This window comes from Branchiostoma belcheri, unplaced genomic scaffold, assembly GCF_001625305.1.
Source record: "Branchiostoma belcheri isolate BF01 breed outbred unplaced genomic scaffold, Haploidv18h27 scaffold155, whole genome shotgun sequence".
NCBI classification, from domain to species: Eukaryota; Metazoa; Chordata; class Leptocardii; order Amphioxiformes; family Branchiostomatidae; genus Branchiostoma; species Branchiostoma belcheri.
The window spans coordinates 257447-272315 of record NW_017802991.1 but is presented as its reverse complement, the minus strand read 5'-3'; the positions used below and the strand labels follow the sequence as shown (position 1 = coordinate 272315).

The 14869-nt window shown below is 40.3% G+C and overlaps 1 protein-coding gene across 2 annotated transcripts in view; it reads left to right on the top strand.

The window, feature by feature from the left end:
• LOC109465639 (neuralized-like protein 4) overlaps window positions 1-14869 on the top strand; it is a 38724-nt gene that overhangs the window by 3298 nt on the left and 20557 nt on the right. For both annotated transcript variants that reach the window (XM_019763012.1, XM_019763010.1), the window contains exons 2-15: window positions 333-444; window positions 1423-1656; window positions 2948-3153; window positions 4135-4246; window positions 5032-5120; window positions 5972-6224; window positions 6874-6976; window positions 7427-7694; window positions 8886-9048; window positions 10078-10377; window positions 10938-11016; window positions 11792-11961; window positions 13364-13477; window positions 14054-14199. In XM_019763012.1, the coding sequence (XP_019618571.1) occupies window positions 333-444; window positions 1423-1656; window positions 2948-3153; window positions 4135-4246; window positions 5032-5120; window positions 5972-6224; window positions 6874-6976; window positions 7427-7694; window positions 8886-9048; window positions 10078-10377; window positions 10938-11016; window positions 11792-11961; window positions 13364-13477; window positions 14054-14199 (2349 nt within the window). The remainder of the gene's footprint in view (window positions 1-332; window positions 445-1422; window positions 1657-2947; window positions 3154-4134; window positions 4247-5031; window positions 5121-5971; window positions 6225-6873; window positions 6977-7426; window positions 7695-8885; window positions 9049-10077; window positions 10378-10937; window positions 11017-11791; window positions 11962-13363; window positions 13478-14053; window positions 14200-14869) is intronic.

The window sequence follows — 14869 nt, the reverse complement described above, 5'->3', positions numbered from 1 at the left end:
GTTCAAAATTCGTTGTTTAAATTTTGAACCAGCCTGGTGTGTTGACTTCATGGCTCCTATCGTATCATTCTGGGCATTAATAGGATGCCTAGGTCTGTTTTTATTTCTTTCGCCCGCCCGCTCCATTATTTTTCTAGAAAAATTGGTTAACCAAGAAGTTAAAATGGTGTGGCCTTATGGATCTCTACTGGCCTGGCTGTAAATGTGAGCCATACTGAAGCCAACTTGTCAGCAAAAAAAAAAATACACAGTCACTCTCAAACCTTTTACTTGTAGTTCCCTTCAGCCCATTATACTTAGTAGTAGTAACTCACACGTATCTTGCTTTCCAGGTGAACTCGTGGAGTGGGTCTATCGAGGTTGGTGTTACAACCATTGATCCAGACATGTTAGATTTTCCCACCAGTGCTACAGGACTGAGGGAGGGTTCCTGGATTGTCTCAGGTAGGTTACGATACATTATTACATTTGTTGGCTACTTCTTCAGCGTGCAAAATACCTGGTTGCCCGGTTGCCCCGGGCAACCAAGTTTTACTTGGGGCAACCTATTTTTGAACCTAGGTAGCCAAGTGTGCTACCTGAATTTTAATGACCCCCCCCCCCTCCAAATCATGCCCACTTTGCTTGCACCACTGTATCCGGCAGATGCTTTAGGTATTAACGGCTATTACTAGTATCAGTTAACTAAAAAGCTGTTAGAAATATTGTTAAAGGCTTATGTATTTGAAAGTAGTAACTTATAGGTGGGGCAACCTAAATTTCTGATGGGCAACCTAATTTTTGCCATAGGTTGCCCACTGGGCAACCTGGTTCAAAAAAGTATTTTGTACACTGTTCTTTTTCATTTCTTGGTCATTGGATGTGGCTGTTTTATTTGCGGGTGGGAGGGGATTTTAAAAAAAACTGTCAAGATGGTCATGTACCATTGAGGATATCTATCAACACGAAAATGCTAGAAAAAATTTATTTTGCTTCAGCATGAAAAATGTTTGTTTTGAAAATTATGGGTAGAGCTTAGAGCAACTGGACAGGTGGAGAAAGGTTCATGGAGGTTGAGTGAGTTTTTAAATGTGACTATGCATGTGTAGGGAAGGAGGTTTACCTCCTTGGTATAGGTCAAGGCATATGCAGGTTAACTTGAAACTGTGCAGGTATTTCTGATGTCTACTTGCACCTAACCTGCACTGGTACCCGCACTGGGTTTACAATTGTACATGTAACATGTAGGTGTATGGGAATTTAGCTACTGTATATTGACAATGACAATATTAAAAATGGTGTCTGAACAGTTTCCAGTATGATTAGCACTTCCTAAATTATAATGGTGCAGGTAAAAGTTGTCTGGTGCAGGTATGCAGAAAAAAGTATTTTGAGCCCTTTGAGACTTTGTATGATGGAGAAGGTTGACTTGTGTTGTTTCAGGGTGTTCTATCCTGAAAGATGGGCGCTCTATCCGTGATAACTACGGAGCAGACCTGGACACCCTGGCTGAGGGCGACTGTGTGGGGGTACAGAGGATGGCCTCGGGAGATCTCCACATTTTTGTAAACGGGGAAGACTCAGGCGTGGCAGCTACTGGGCTGCCCCAGCGAGTCTGGCCTGTGATTGACATGTACGGGAAATGTTGTCAGATAACACTTATGGAGACACCACAAGGTAAGTTATGTATTTTGCTAGAATTAGATAACTGTTGTGATCAAAGGGTCAGTGTGAAGCGAGAGTTACAACCTGCCATGCGTTCTAATCTCCAAGCAGATCATACGGTGGCAAGGCAGTATCCATTGGCCAGAGGAGTGTCCATTAGCCTCGGTGGCTAATGGACACTCCTCTGGCCAATGGATACTGCCTTGCCACCGTATGATCTGCTTGGAGATTAATGCGTTCAACAGCATGCTGTCTATGTACAAAAACGTGGGCAAATTTTTGGGATGATCATGAGTAAGTGGTGAGTACAGAGTGGTCTGTACAGAATCCTACGGATTTGGGCGCATGCGGACTGTGTATCGTTTTGTATGCATGCAAAACTTTCTCTGCATTTGGCTGCAGATTTACCTCCCGTGTATGAGCCAGTCCGGGCAATGAGCCTGCCCAGTACATACCGGTACGTGCCGTACATAAGCAGGACATGTAACAAGTACAGGCTGCATACGGTTACGTGGAAATCACAGGTGGAGATCATACGTTTTAAGCACATACACTCACCGCTTGCGCAACGAACAATGCACGCAACTGCTCACGGCCAGGCGTGGCGTGCAGACCACGTAATTATACGCCTTGCGCAATCTCTGCTCTTGCCAGTCCTTCTCCACATTTTCAGAAAAATGTGGCCTCCAAAAAACATGTACGGCAGGTTGTGTCTCTCACTTGAGTGTAGTAGTAGTAGCACATGTAGTAGTAGGCTAGTAGTAGCAGTAGACAGGAAACCTGAACAGGCTCCACATCTTACCTCTTCACAATCAGAAATCATTCTGATCATGAAGATTGGAACTTCATTGTTAAAGGTAGGCTATCAGTTACATGTAAACTTAGGCCACACCAATTGAATTTCTTGGTTAACGGATTTGCCCGCTTCATTTTTTTCTGATTTGCAAAAAAAAAATCAGAATCAACTGCAATTTGCTCAAATTTTGCCCTGAACAGTTGAAAACAGTCCTTTTCTTCCTATTTGTTACAGTTATTCCATCTTTCAATGCGATGGTATCATTAAAAGTTCAAAATTCTGCTTAAATTTTAACCAGCCTGGTGTGTTAACTTCATGGCTCCTATCGTACCATTTTGGGCCATAACAGGATGCCTAGACCTGTTTTTATTTTTTATTTTTTTTGCCCGCCCGCACCATTATTTTTCTAGAAAAATCCGTTAACCAAGAAGTTAAATTGGTGAGGCCTCACTGAAAGCGTTATTTTGTCCCGGTAAGGCGTTGATAATGATTTATTCTTTTTCTCAGCTAACAACAACGACACAGCTAACAACGCAGTACAAGCAGAATCCACGCCAGCGTCCAACGACAGTCTGCGCTTCCACGAGCGATGTGGGGCGTTAGTGAAGCTGACCAATCAGGGAAGGTCTGCGGAAAGACGACGGCCACTAGACGAGTTTAACAACGGTGTGGTGATCACAACCAGAGCTATCAGAGACAATGAAATGTTTGAGGTAATTTAGTAATACTTACTTTATTCTTCAATATTGCAAGTTAAAAAGTACTCTGACTTCCATACGATTTTATGTGCAAGGGTAGATGAATGTAATCCTATTGATGAGGAGGATTATGATGATGATGATAATGATAATGAACTGTAGTCTTTTTGTACTCATGTTCTACAGTATGAGGGTTATAATGAGAGTGAGCTATAAATTTAGTATAATTCAGGATAGAAACATAATTAACAGGGGGTGATCTATCTTGAAATACTTACTTAATAATGATAATTCATACACTTTTATTCATAAGTGCTCCACTGACAGATAATGATCAGGTTTTAGTTATAGTAAAAATTTTTTATAAGAAATACAAAACATATCAGTGTTCGAAATACCTGTCTGCAGTCTGCAATCTGCAGATAGATTTTCAAGATTGCAGACTGGAGGAAAAATTTATACAATCTGCAATTTTGCAGCAGGAAAAATAGGCTCCAGATTCAATAGTTTTCAACTTAGCAAGCTAGAACTCTCAGGCCCCAAGGACAGACAACACTTAAGCTCCTGTTCTGAAACAACAGGATGAGCTTCTTCACTAATTTGCATCATCATTGTCTTGTCTATCTTCTGTTTCCTTTTGGACTTCCAAAAAATGTCTTCACTAATTTGCATAACAATCAATAATTCATGCTTATAAACCTGAAATTCTCCTGCAGTCCAGTAATGCTACAGATTTACAAAGCTATATATGATGTAAAAAAGGCATTATCGGTTTGAGAAGGTTGTAGTATGGAGGCTTCTGTATTTTGCAGAAAGTACTTCCAAATTGCAGAACAAAATTTTTACTCTTCTGCAATATTGCAGAGCACTGAAAAAAAGTATTTCGACCACTGCATGTACTTCCATACTGTTCATGAACCTTCTATGCAGATTTATTCCTATTATGAAAGTCGCTGTATGTTTGTTGTGTGAGTAAAGATTGTTGTATGTGTGCAGGTGAGGATTGACAGACTTGTAGACAAGTGGTCAGGTTCTATAGAGATGGGCATCACCACACACAACCCTGCCACACTGGAGTTCCCTGCCACCATGACTAACATGAGATCTGGTAAGTCACAGAGGATCTCTATCTGAATAGAAGGTTAGAAGTTTGATTCGTTTTTGTTAATTTTCCTGTTTTTACTATTGACAGAAGGTTTACAGTACAAAAATTAATGGCAGACAGTGCATTTGCAACTTAGTGCAGGTAAAATCAGGGCTGTGCAGGTATTCCTGATATCAACTTACCTGCACTGACACATGTACAAAATGTAGGTTTTTATTTATTTGCTGCATTTACCGTTACCACCTCTGTATAAAAGCAATAATGGCAATGGTTTCTTAACAGTTTTTGGTACGATCCATAATTCCTAAATTCTGAGTGGTGCAGGTAAAATTTGTCTGGTGCAGGTAATTTTCAATTTTTTCCTACACAGGTGCACACACGCACGCATACAGAAAAAAGTATTTCGAGCCCTGCTTGGTATACATGTATTTTTTGTTAGATTCTTTTGTCTTCTACATTGTAGAGAAGACGATCATCAAAAAAATGTCTAAATTTGATGTACTTATAACTTAAAACGTCCTGACAGGTGTGAATTTCCTTATCACAGGTACCCCAGCCTATATAGTTTGTCAGTGTTCTTGACAAGATATTGAATGGTTACAATATTTGTTTACTGGTATTTTCTATATGGAATTCACTCGCTAGAAGACAAATTGTGCAAGCTGATTAGATCACTTGATTCTTTCAGATCTTTCGTAAAGTCACTCACTCACTCACTCACTCACTCACTGTCCAGTTTATTGCCTGTATTACATTGTAAGCACATGTAGTTTCTGTTTTCATGGAAGGAACCATTATGATGAGTGGAGGAGGGGTTCTTACCAATGGAAGATCCACACTTAGGGAATATGGAGAGTTCAACTTGGATGAGCTCACGGTGAGTTGTTTCCAACAGTCTCATCTAACATGTAAGGAGTCTGTTCAAGCTGAAGCTGACTACTATTACACGTAGCTCAATAAAAAAAATCATCATGCTTTTCGTCATAGATGCCGACCCATCATGTTGTAATTAACAGAAATTACGTATAAGAAAACCATTATGCATGCATACTGTCAATTTTCTGCAAACAATATGGCCAGGGTAAATGTACATTTTGTCATGAATACAAATTATAGTTATACTTATAGATGAAAGTTTTTTAATAATGCTAATTAGACAACATTTTAACTGATTGTTTTTCTTGAACAGTAATTTCTATAGAAGAATCAATCAAAAGCATTGTACAATGTCGTTCCATCAACTTGAAACACAGAAAGTTAAAAAGATAACCTCCTCAATGTACAGGCAGTGTGGTGCACTCATCAAACTTGTTTGGTAGGAGATGGTTGTTGGAATCTCCTGTTGCTGCGACAGATGAGTAGGCGAACAGGTCTTCATTTGCCGATGTGGGTCCTCATATGAGAATAAAGACCAATTTTTGACGCACATGAGCGGCCACAGATGCTGCAGGCCTAGGGGAAGGACTGGACAGGGATGGAGCATTGCTTCCTCCTCTCTTTCTTCTCCTTTATGGCAGCTGCTCTATTAGCCTCGAAAGTCCTAGTGCCCAGTGTACACTGGCTTCTCCACGCAGTTCTGTCATGGGCAATTTCTTCCCAGGAGTTGACATCAATGTTACAGCTCTTAAGGTTTGCCTTAAGGTTGTCCCTGGTTAAAGTTGGTTAAATGTTGGGCATAATTTTGTCACAATTTTTAACTATAACTTAATCTGATATTTAAATTGACAGGAAGGAGATGTGGTTGGTTTGATGAGGAAGTCCAATGGTGATCTTCACTTCTATGTGAATGGACTTGACCAAGGCCTGGCTGCCCAGCGCACCCCCGGGTCAGTGTACGGTGTGGTGGACTTGTACGGCATGACGGTCAAGGTCACTCTGGTGGATCCCGAGTCTCCTCGCCATATGCCTCAGTCCGAGAGGATCGACAGAAGAGCCAATCGCATATTGCGTACCATCACTGTTGGGTTTGACAACGAATCAGGTTTGTTCTTGTGTTCTGTGGAGTTGCTGATTTACGCTGTATTTTTTGACTGTATTTAATTAAATCAAGTGATGATTGACATAATTAAATGGATAGACTGACTTCAACCTGTCAATACGACTGCATTTTGTAAAATTTACTAATAATGAACTTCATCAGATATTGCCATGTTTCATACTCATGTCTACCACACATTCATTTTTGGGAATAGGTGCACTGGTGCACCCAACCTAAAACATTAGGTGCACAAAAATTTTTTCGGGTGCATCATATAAAACAAAAGCTATAATAATAATATTACATATCAGTTACTGCTCCTCTTCTGAGCTTGAATCTGAAATGGGAGCTAACTTCAAAATCTTAAACAAGTACTACAACAAGATTTTATAATTTTTATGACACTTGCTATGCTAAGAATATCATGCATACTATTATAATTTGATATGTACAAATTAAAATACCTACAAAAATATTTGGGTGCACCAGTGCACCCACAGAAAAACATTGGGTGCACAGCTCCAATTTTGGGTGCATTAAGGTGCACATGCACCCAGTATTTCGAGCCCTGTACTGGTATGTAATGAAACTGCAGTACATTGTTTGTACATTGTGTGTAATTCAGCATGTAACTGTGAAACTGTTCCTTCAGTACCCTGTAGCAGTCTGGAGGAGTCAGAAAAGATTCTGTTTCATCCCAAATGTGGTTCCCACGCTGCTGTCATTAATGGAGGCAGGACGGCCTTGAGACCCAAGTAAGCTGGACATTGTGTCATTTAGGAAACAAATATAGAAGTGAGTAGAAACAGGCAAAACTCTGACTCCTGAATCAAACCAAGTCAAACCCAATCAGCCAGCAGCTTACAACACCAGTGCATTAACGACTACTCCAAAAGGTCCAGAATGGGTCAGTTAGAGCTGCGTGAAATAAGCTTGAAAATTTTCAGGTAATTTGATTGAAGGAGAACTGTGAGTTCTGTGGCAGGCTGGCGCAAGTTTCACACAGTAAAACAATACTCTGGTAGTTCACCTGACAAGTCTGTGATGCTTAGTTAAGGAAAGTTTTGCCATTAATACTCCAGTTAGTTTGTAGATGAACGTCTGTTACACAATGTCATACAGTATTTAGAATATGCCATGTGTACATTATCATATTTCATTATTAGTCATTATCATTATTGTTGTTTGTTGTTCATTATTAACAGTGCACTAGAAGACTTCAACAACGGCGTGATCCTCACAACCCGCCCGCTACGTACCCTGGAGATGTTCACAGTTAGGATAGACAAGATGGTGGACAAGTGGGCGGGGTCGATAGAGATCGGCCTGACGTCCCACACCCCCCCTGAGCTGGAGTTCCCCTCCACCATGACCAATGTCCGGTCTGGAACATGGATGATGACAGGAAACGGCATCATGCACAACGGAACTACTGTGTTAGATGAATACGGACATAACTTAGACAGACTAAAGGTATTATACATCCTTCAATACGGACATAACTTAGACAGACTAAAGGTATTATACATCCTAGAATTCTATCAGCTACCATTACATTACATCTGGTTTTATTAGATATTTAGAAGGAACTCATTTTTGTTCTCTTCATTGTTAGGTAGTACATAGTGGTACAAAATATAAAGATGCTGGTTGGATGGTAGCTTGAGGTGCCTTTTGGAATATACATGACTTGTGCGGTTAACATTAGCCTGTCACACATTCAGGATCTTCCCCCAACCTTGCTCCCAAACTTCTGGAGCAGTCTGGCCAGACTTAGGCCACGCCTACCTTTCTATACAAATTGAATCAAATTCAAGTCAAATTTGACCGCCGAACACGCCCTGAACACCAATGACCTACTGAACATAAGCCAACCTTGGCCAAAACCCGTCCACATCCAAATGCTGTAACATTTAAAAGATTTGTTAGTTACATGGTGGTTTTGGTAAAACGCACTTTAAAACCATTGTTTACAATGTAAGGTACATAGTGGTTTTCGTTAAACGTTTTAAAAACTTTAAAACAGTTGTTAGGTACATAGTGGTTGTGGTAAAAGGTTTTAAACAGTTTTAAACAATTGGCTGGTGCAGCCCAACATTCGCTGGCCTGGCAGATCACCAGCCAACCACCGCTGACCTTGCCCCTGACCTACATGTACATGTACCATGGTTGGGAGAGTGTCTTAGAAGACTGTATTCAGCTATGTGTGACGGACTGACGGGCTTAAAGTTCAGTTCAGTAAATTTCATGATTAGGTTCCATTGTTCTCAATTAATGTGCATAGTTCTCACTAGGCTGCTTAAGTGTAGGGGCCCCCTATCATGTGACCCCCTATGTTGTGATTTATTTAGCGCCCTACACCATCTTTCAACTAGTGTAAGTGTTTTGGGGGGGACCCTTCATGAATCTTTAAAAAGATGTACATGTAGAATCTGCCTTCAGAATGAAATTAGAATGTAGGGAAAATATTGAAGGACAGGTTTTGTAAAGTTAATTTAACTTTACAAAACCTGTCCTTCAATAAGCAGGCTTGAGCCGCGGAAAGTTGTCCTTCTGTACCTGACCCCTACACTGTGAAAAAATCCTGGTGAGAACCCTGATATGATACATGCAGTCAAGTAAATTCGTTTTTTTTTAAGCTGTTGTTTTCACCCCCCTCCCCAGGTGAATGATAGAGTAGGCGTGATGAGGAAACAGGATGGAACGCTCCATTTCTATGTGAACGGGGTGGACCAGGGAGTAGCAGCTCAAAATGTTCCTGATGGACTGTTTGCTGTAGTGGATCTGTATGGCCAGGCTGCACAGGCCACCATTGTGGACATGTCAGGTAACGCAGTATCTTACTCTTACTTGTAGCAGTAGTCTATTCTTTTATATGCTGCTTAGGCCACACCAATTTGATTTCTTGGTTAATGGATTTTTCTTGAAAAATAATGGCGGGCAGGCGAAGAAAAAAAAATAAAAATAAAAACAGGCCTAGGCATCCTATTATGACCAAAAATGGTACGATAGGAGCCATGAAGTCAACACACCAGGCTGATTCAAAATTTAAACAGTGAATTTTGAACTTTTAATGATACCACTGCATTGAAAGATGGAATAACTGTAACAACTAGGAAGAAAAGGACTGTTTTCAACTGTTTATGGCAAAATATGAGCATTTTGCAGTTGATTCTGAATTTTTATTTTTATTTGCAAATCAGAAAAAAATGAAGCGGGCAAATCCGTTAACCAAGAAATTAAATTGATGTGGCCTAAACAGGAATATGACAGTCATTTATATTGCTTTGATATTTGTAGTCCTATATATATACTTGTTTTATTCAATCAGATATGTACATCAAAATAACATGGATTAATGCTTGACATGATTGAAACAATTTTGCAGTATCTAGTTTGCATAATTAATGAGGAAATTCTAAAACTCTGCTGCATTCCATGATACAGTAGGGCTCTTCAAACATGTGACATATGAAACTGAGAAAGAGAGAAACATCAGCAGATACTGATTATATATGCAGATTATGCAGAATACCTAATTTGCATAATTAATGTGCATTATAGGCATTATTCAAATCAGGACCTAATTTGCATGATGTATGAGGAAATGCTAGACTACGTTGTCTTCAATAAGACTGTCACGATCATTGAGTGGAGAATAGCAGCCGCTTTTCATTGAGGAAAGGGTCAGACAGAATATGTAACAAAGATACAGTTTACATAATAAATCCATACACCTATTTTACAATACACTGTACAAAATGCGTGTATATACAAATGTACATGCATGTAGAATTGATGTAGATTGGTATATGAAGGTTAATCTTTGCTTGTCATCTACCCCTTGACTTGACAGAGGATGTCCCCCCCCTCTCCTCGGACAGTGATACGGACAGTTCTGATGTGGAACATAACCGGATATTTTCCCCACGGAGCCCTCTCATCAACAACTGTGTGACAGAGGAACTCCGATTCCACCATTTACATGGCAGGAACGCCACCATAACAAACAATGGGAGAACAGCCTCCAGACCTAACGCTCGGGGAGAGTTTAACGATGCCATCATCATGAGTAACCGAGCTTTGAATGATAATGAGCTTTTCGAAGTGGTCATTGAAAAAATGGTGGACAGATGGTCAGGCTCTATAGAAGCAGGTATGTGATTGGCTGCTGATATGATGATATGTTAATGAGAGAAGTCTCTTGAGGCCAGTATTACATAGTTACTGTTAATACAGTAGAAGTAGACTCATCCTGGTCAAGGTCTACTGAGGTGTGGCACAAAGAGGGGTGGGACTAAGGGCAATGCGGACTCCACCGTGTGTTATATTATTTATACCCCACCTGAGAAAACACACATATCAATGCAAGTATGCCAAAATTTGGTGTCTCATGTACAGGATGAAAATTGTAACAACTTTTCCAATGTCTGAATCCGGTATTCGAATGTTGGAAAGCTGCTTTTGATTTACTCTGTGGAACATCTGGAAGTCTGTGCAATAACCAAGTAAAACCCAGTGTGATATGACTTAGTTATCACACAGGGTGGAACACCCATATCAAATGTTATCGTGGCCCATGTATGACTTACATGTAGAGCACATTTAATTCATAAGCTCCCAAATTTTGCACATGTATCTCTGTAGTATCCCAGTTGTTGGTCTCTGATGAGTGCAATGTTGTTTACAAGGAAAGATAACATGTCTCTGTTATAGGTTTGACAGCCATCAGACCAGATGATTTGGAATTCCCGAACACCATGACTGATATTGATTATGATACATGGATGCTCAGGTAGGACAACTTTCTTGCTCTCATATTATGAAGCAAGTTTAACCGGCAGTTTCCAACACAACAAATTGGACTCACCCAAATTTTCTAACTTGTTGTGTTGGAAATTGCCGTTTAAACTTGCTTCATAATGATTTCTACCAAACACAGATGAACTTTCAAGATATGCTCTCATGTTGTGGTTGTTGTTGTTGTCTCTGTTCATCTGCTCCTGTTTGTCATAGACAGCCCCATGTGTTTGCCTTCTTGCTTTTCTCTTATCATGTCAGTGTTGTATCGTTTTGTGCTCTTCTCTTGTTGCTTTTTCCCATTGGGATATGTAATACATATGGGATGGTGGTTTCTTTATCTCTTCATTTAATTTCTGTAATGTCCTTTTCTGGTTTGTTCTTCTATTTACATTTACAATTTTCTCATCCTTCTTCATTTTTCGGATCTCCAGGATGCAACTGGAGTCCATGAGGGTCTTTTGTAGGACTCTATAGCTACCCTCATCATGGCGTTTGTTGCAACATCATGTATAACTTGTTCTTCCTTAGCAGGCTTATAGAACTGGGGGTTTGGTGGTCTTCAGCTGTTGTCTGATAAGCCCAGTTCTAAAAATGTGGGTAATTCAACCAGGCCGGTTATGTTGTCTATATGCAATCAGAAAATAGCACATAAAAGATCCCAAAGACCCCCCAAACCCCCAGTTTTTGGCATGCTATGAAGGCTATATAACTTGTTTCCTCTCCTGAATTTACATGCACATGTCAAACTTGTGTTCTCCCCCCTACAGTGGTTCTGCTGTGATGCAGGATGGTAGTACCATAAGGAATGGTTATCAGTTAGACCTGGACACCCTGACCGGGGGCTCCCGTCTGGGCATGATGCGCACGTCTAACGGGGAGATGCACTTCTTTGTGAATGGTGTGGACCAGGGTGTGGCCTGCACAGAGGTACCACCAGGTAACAACATCTCTTTAGCAACAAGCTTCTTTAAAAAAATCTTTTTTTATTGTCCAAACACTGGTAGAGCCAAAAACGTCTAGCGGACATTAGATATGATTTAGACATTGCTGAACAAAGGCCAGTCGGGAGAACATTAAGTAGACATAGTTACTGAAAAACGTCATCGAAACCCAAGGTGGACATTTTCTATCCATAGGCTCTTCACACGTCAGGTAGGGACACCCCTAGGAGACAGTCCTTTGTTTAGCACAATGCGTACTTATAAAGATATTAGCATCTGTCCGTTAATTAATTGTGTCCTGCAATATAAATTGTCTTGGCTTTGTGCAGTGCATTTCATATGGATGCAAGTTTTCACACTTTTTTTCTAAAGACATTCTGACAGACACCTCATGAACAATGGAAAACACAACAAGCAAGTCCTCCCCAAAAAGAACCTGTAAAGACCTGGGAAAGACATTCTTACAAATGCTTTTAAAATATGCGGAACATTTGAGAACGTTAAATGTCCGTTAGACGTTTTATAGACATTTTTGACAGTACCCGTGCAGTCGCAGCTTTTATACGGCTGAATTGATGCAGGGTATCACATAATAATCAATACAAATCACACAATCAGATAACACACGATACACATATCTGTAGCAAGGGTCTGTGCGGCTGCCATTCGGCACCACAAGGTGACCTCAATACAACTTTCCCCAACCAAAGTTAGGTACCCATTCACACCTGGGTGGAGTGAGGAAAGCTGTGTAAAATGCCTTTCCGAAGGGCACAACGTCGGGCGCATGTCCAGACATGTCCCGGGTACAACTCGGGATCGAACCCTGGTCTCCCCGCTTCATAGTCAAACACTCTACCACTACACCACCCGACGCCACACAGCTAGACCTGGATTCAGTGATATGACGTCACTGGCAGATTTTTAGTTTACCACACTGGTTCCGTACATTTTGTACACATGTACATGACGTGTGATACACGTATTAGTTATTACTGGAGGTGTATTGTACTTTCAGAGTCACTGGCTTTATTTCACAGTACGAGAGACAAGGGTGTTTTCGTGGTTTTTCAAGTTCATAAGTTAAAAGAACTCTGCCGTACACAAAAAATATAAAACAGTCACATATCCCAGCTGGTGTCATGATTTTGAAGAGGTAACCACAAATTCAAAATAACATCATTGAAAGTACAAATGTACAGTAACTGCATTCAGTGAAGGTAAAAAAACAATGTCTGAGGCACAAGTGTATGACTGTAAGTCAACTCTTGAGGAGGATCATCATCATAACAAAGGCATAAAAACAAGATCCTCAAATTCTTATTTCCGTAATCAATGAGACAAGATAAAACAAGAGATTTATAGGAGGTGTGAAAGTCTTGTATGTACCATGTGCAGGTATCTATGCTGTGATAGACCTGTATGGCCAGTGTGCCCAGGTGTCCATCACCAGTGGCAGTGAGAACAGCCTCATTAATGGAGACCTTCAGCAGTTTAACTTCACCTCACCACGTGAGTCTTACTAGTCTTCTCTGTTTTACACACCATATTGTAAAGCCACGTGCACTGAGTTGATATTATAGACAGTGTGGCAGAAAGAAATCTGTTAAAAAAAGATGGGAAAAAGATTTAGTAAGATTGTGAAGATCATTGAATATGCAGAACATGCCATTGGTGTAACAAATACAATATCATAAATCTTTTGTTCTAAGACTTGTTCTTTCATGTGGTACAAAAATGTAGTTTGTCAGAAGGTGTAAAAGAAAGTTAACTTTGATTTTTGTCTCTTTTCAAACAAACATTTGGGCCCCACGAGCTGTTCCCTAGTTCAGCCTGAAACTTTTGTATGACGTACCTATACAGGACTTTACTTACATTTTGGCATAAATCATTTGATTTTCTCATTTTCAGTCCAAAAGTATACTAGTATAATTGTACTATTACACGTATGTCGCTACCTAAGTCAAATGACCTCAAATTTGGCATGGGGAAAGAATGTTGCTTACAAACCAGCTGCCACTAGAGGTTTGGGCTCTTGCCAATACTTACTTGTACAATGTATGACCCTTAGAATTTGTTGTCTTCCAGTTCCAGGAGCCATCCATAGGTTCCACCAGAATGTAGGGAAGAACGTAGCTCTCAAAAACAACAGCTGTACGGCCACCAGAGTACGCAACTTCAACCATGGCCTGTTACTCAGCTCGAAGCCTCTCAGAAGTGATGAGTTGTTTGAGGTAAAGGTAACTTTTCTTTATATACATTCGAATATATTATTACAGTCAACCTGGGGCAGCCAACCACTTCTTGTCATATTCACATGTGCACCTTTGCTAAGAAGGTTATTTTTGTGGAATTTGTGCATGGGTGCATGCATGCTTGTGGTTTAGCACAATAAGTCAAAAAGGTATACTAGTAGATGGATTGTGATGAAACTTGGTATAAGGGGGTAGGTTTTGACAACCCCTCAAAATGATTAGACTTTGGGCCACCTGTTGGCTTGTTTTGGTACTGCAGGGAAATTTCTGGTTTGGATACCTCGTGACCTGGACATGCTAGGGTCACGGAGTTTGGATCGTTGATACCATTAGCTCTGTTGCTTGGGAAGAGGTGACATACTTTTGAGCCCCCTAGCAGCTTGTTCTGGAACTACAATGTATAAAGGCATTTGAAAGTCCTGTGGAGGTTTAGTGGAGGATAACTCAAGAATCAGTTGACAGATCGTTGTGATTTTTGGTGTGGTACTAAGGTATTGTATTCATTCATGGGGAAAAAGCAACATAAACGGCAGGGCTTGAAATTCATTTTTGGGAGCACCCAACCTAAAAAAATTAGGTGCACTCAAATTTTTTGGGTGCACCATATAAAACAAAACCTAATTACAGATCTTACTGCTCCTCTTCTGAG